This window comes from Pseudomyrmex gracilis, unplaced genomic scaffold (genome assembly GCF_002006095.1).
Source record: "Pseudomyrmex gracilis isolate BER0280 unplaced genomic scaffold, ASM200609v1 scaffold_1473, whole genome shotgun sequence".
NCBI classification, from domain to species: domain Eukaryota; kingdom Metazoa; phylum Arthropoda; class Insecta; order Hymenoptera; family Formicidae; genus Pseudomyrmex; species Pseudomyrmex gracilis.
In genome coordinates, this window is record NW_018022057.1 from 1 (window position 1) to 3933 (window position 3933).

General features: G+C 34.8%; 1 protein-coding gene across 7 annotated transcripts; it reads left to right on the plus strand.

Annotated features, from left to right (window-relative positions):
* The first annotated feature begins 555 nt into the window (after positions 1-555).
* On the plus strand, positions 556-3428 carry LOC109862191. Of its 7 annotated transcripts, none has more exons than XM_020442161.1 (10): positions 556-790; positions 883-978; positions 1103-1213; positions 1394-1465; positions 1606-1704; positions 1883-1945; positions 2085-2228; positions 2369-2494; positions 2648-2755; positions 2858-3428. In XM_020442161.1, the coding sequence occupies exons 2-9, from the start codon at positions 883-885 to the stop codon at positions 2741-2743; spliced, it is 807 nt and encodes a 268-aa protein (XP_020297750.1). In that variant the 5' UTR covers positions 556-790; the 3' UTR covers positions 2744-2755; positions 2858-3428. The 7 variants fall into 7 exon arrangements, with proteins under 7 accessions (XP_020297750.1, XP_020297751.1, XP_020297752.1 ...); XM_020442162.1 differs by having other exon boundaries at positions 556-785; XM_020442163.1 differs by having other exon boundaries at positions 556-707.
* The last annotated feature ends 505 nt before the right edge of the window (positions 3429-3933 follow it).

Genomic DNA, 3933 nt, shown 5'->3' on the forward strand with positions numbered 1-3933 from the left:
AAGTGTAGTGTGAGTATTCGCTTCGATTGTTTTTGACTTTTGCATCTGTATTGCACTGCGATTCTAGAGTCGCGTGACAATAAAATATAAAGCAGAAATTAGAATACACAATTTGGCTACTGGTGCACTTTTCTGAATTTATCATAATATTTGTTATAGCAAGTGCTCTTTTGGCTTTATATCCTTAGAGTGTTTGGTTACATAGTTAACGCATTTTAAAGAATATGACTAAGTGTCACTATGCAATAAATTGAAAATTCCGTATGTGACACGTATGTAATTATACAGGAGTGACGACGTGGTCTCGTGTACATAGCACGGAATAGAACCATGGCTACGTAGTTGCCACTTTGCACCACTGTGGACATCGCGCTAGTTTACAAGACGGAAAAGCAATTTTATAGTGTAAGTAATCATGGTGTAATTTTAGACTGATGTATGACGATTATATCGATAGTATATCGATTATCATGTATCGATATTTAAAAATAAAGGCGCTTCGGAGTTGCGCAGAACCGGACGAAATTGTGCTCCAGAACCTGTATACTAACACCATGAGGCAATTCCACATTCTCTTATGGGTTGCTCTCTGTCTTCTTTCTGCTAGTAATAACAACAGTTGTATTGACCGCTGAGTGTCCTCAAAGTTTTTGGTTCTATAGGTATCGCGTTGCAAAACATCTCAGATCAGCAAAGAGAAACGCCACGTACAAAATTCTTAAACCTATCTTATGATTTCTGATTGAATATTTTTGATTCAGAGAGGATAAGGGAAAAGGAAAGGGGTGTTGTAAAATTTACTTTCGATCACTTTAACGCATTTGCTACTCGTCTTTTGTCCAGTGTGCAGAAGTTTATTACTTATTATTTTTATTTTTGAAGATGGACACTAGTAATTGTTCACTGGAGGTTAATAAAGAGCAAGAACTCATCGTTCTCATTGAAAAATGTGACAAAAGTGTACAATCGCCGCAACCGGTAAGTGTTTGAAAATAATTCCGAATTGATAAACGTAGTGAAAATAACATGAATTAAGATTATTTTCTGTCGCTTGAACCGAAGTGTTTAATGTTTTTTGCGAATTATATTTAAATACTCGTAGGAAAAGTCTTCGAAATCATATGACTGTAAATACTGTAAAACGAATTTCATGACTGCAGAAGAACTCGTTAAGCATGGAGATAAGTGCGACATTCAATTCAGAATTTCAATGGTACGTGTTTCAAAATTATTTTACGGTGACGGAAGCTATTCTGATAACAGAAGGTGCACTGTAAAAATCGTTTTCCGTCACTATAACATACATCGTATTTGATTTTTGCGGAATATAGTTGTGTACTTTTTCTTATCTTCTTGAAACACACACTTATATATATTTTTTTATTAATCACAGAACACTGAGCTCAAACACGTTAGCAAACTTGTTGCTGAGATTAAGAATAGAATAGTGCCCAAACCAAACTCGGTAAGCTTTTCTGAGAAACTATTAGATGAACAAATCATGATGTGATACCAGATGTTCTCTGCTGAGATCGATTATTATTGTTCTACTTTGTATTAGCTTTTGCGAAATATACATAAGTAATGTTTCTGTTATTTTTAAAGATGGGAGAATGTTATTATTGTCGTCAGAAATTGTATAGCGTGGAAGAAGCTTTTGGACACAGGAAAAAATGCAAAGTGTATCTAACGGGAAAAATAGTAGTGAGTAGTTTAAAAATATTTTACGATAGAAGCGATGTTTTAGTAAATTATTTGCACAAAGTTGTTTTTTTTATTACAGTAACGTATTTTATAATAAGCTATTGTGCAATATAATAGATATGTATAATAGTATTGTTTGTTTTTAAAACACTTTATCTTTGAATATCATGGAACATAGGAACAAATGTACAGAAATTTTAAGCAAATGTTGGGTGAGGACTGGCCTCCAAGAATAACACTGGTAAGCTTTTGGAAAATATAAAATTTTTGAAAACAGAATCAGTGGAAAAACTGATGTAATAAATAGTGAATCGCCATTTTTTCTCGTCGTCTTACTTTTCCGCCTTTTCATTTGCAAGATATTATGTAATGCATTTTAGATATGTCTTTCTTCTCCTTCTAAGCCATCACCGCCAAAAGAGAGTAAAGAGAAGGAACATCAAGAACAACAGAAGTCTTTAAGAAAACGAGTATTAGACACTGATACTGAAAAGGATCGTGCCACAACATCTACATTCACTCCGGTAAGTAATAAAATTATCTTATGAATTTTATTATGAAAACTATGTACGCTCTGACGAATAGATTGTTGTACCACAATCATTTTCTGTCATTCTGTCATGATAATTACTTTAGTATAATACTTGTGTAATGTGTGTTTTAGGAGACGTCTCCTCCTCCGTCGAAGATTTGTCGATCCAATGACAAAGATATAACGGACATTGAAACAAAACAAATAACTACCACTGATAGAAAAATATGTGATGATAAAAAAAATGAATGCGAAAAAGTAAGTTTTTTGAATTTGTTAATGATATAAGACGACGAAAGCAGTACTTATTATACAAAGAAATTGCTGAAAGTTATTTTTTGTCAGTAAAACAAATTTGATCGTCGGTTGTAATGGAACTGTACAATATACTTATTTTCTTCTTTGTCAAAGGGATCATTTGAATGTGTCTTCTGTACACGAAAATTCCCATCAGCGGATGCATTAAAACTTCACATTATGGAGTGTTGCAAAACATACAACGTGTAATACTTGTTTCCGGTAAGAAAATTGTAAAAATATTTATAAATAGTACTAACCGCTTTTGTATGGAGATTTGTTTTATAAATAAAATATACTAAAAACACTCTGTAATTATTTCAGAGTGTTACTGTGTAATTTGACATCGTCTGTATGGAGAGTCACGAGCGCATTTCTAATCCGTACTTAGTATAAGCATTATAAAGACTGAAAATATAACCATTCTGAACTAATGACGAGCTTGACAGGATATTGCCATAATAATTATTTAGTTCAATATAACATAAAATAGAATGACACAAGATGTACGGTCGACAAAAGAAATCGCCACATTTGACGATTACTTTTACTTAGATTTCAGTACATGCGTTATTGACTGTAGTCTGAAGTTAAAATATTTGAAATTTGCTTGATAATATTTTTTGAGAAGTACATGTTTGAAGACACCTTGTAGTATTCTAAAAAGTTCATTGAGGTTATATGAGATTCATATTTAAAGGGACGTCTACAATAAAGGTAGTAATGCTGTAAAAGTAAAGTTCTTGGAGTTATTTCATTTTTGTCTATACAAGTAATTATTTCGCGTTTTCTAACACGCGTCTTTTATTGGCTAATAGTAAGACAGTAGGCAGTGCGAAATGGGAATTGCCCATTTTGTTTTTTTTTTTGTTGTTATTTCACCGAAAAATAGTTTACTCCTACAGCCGTATTTCTTCAACCCCCCCCTTTTTTTTTTTTTTTTTTTTTTTTTTTTTTTTTTTTGTACGGTGCATATCGAAGCAATGCGCGTACACACGCATTGTGGTACCAAGCGGGGGGGGACGAGAGCGCGAGAAGGACAAGCAGTGTGCACACACGCGTGCGCTCACATGATGTACGTTTCGCACACTAGGCACACGAACGATACATAAACGTCAAGCGAGAGAACGTTGGTCAGAGAAAGAAAACGCCGATGGGCAAAAAAGATGACAAGGAAAACGAGAGAACAGGATGGAAAGAGGAAAATGGAAAACAGTTTCGACACAGGTGGAGACAGGGACGAAATATCGGCAGGCTGGAGAGCGCGAGCGAGAAGAACGCGAAAATGCACGTCACGAGAGGTGAGCGGGGTGGTGATTCGACGAGGACCGAGCGAGCCGTGAGAGGGTAGTTAACCGTGGTACGGCAAAAAGAGAGGTTCCGAAAGAGGAACAACGATG

Bases quoted from the DNA above. Each gene is read 5' to 3' on its own strand.
- LOC109862191 (XM_020442158.1), top strand. From the start codon at position 883: ATGGACACTAGTAATTGTTCACTGGAGGTTAATAAAGAGCAAGAACTC. The intron at 979-1,102 runs GTAAGTGTTTGA...AAATACTCGTAG, and splicing joins GTGTACAATCGCCGCAACCG to GAAAAGTCTTCGAAATCATA. The intron at 2,495-2,647 runs GTAAGTTTTTTG...TCTTTGTCAAAG, and splicing joins AAAAAAATGAATGCGAAAAA to GGATCATTTGAATGTGTCTT.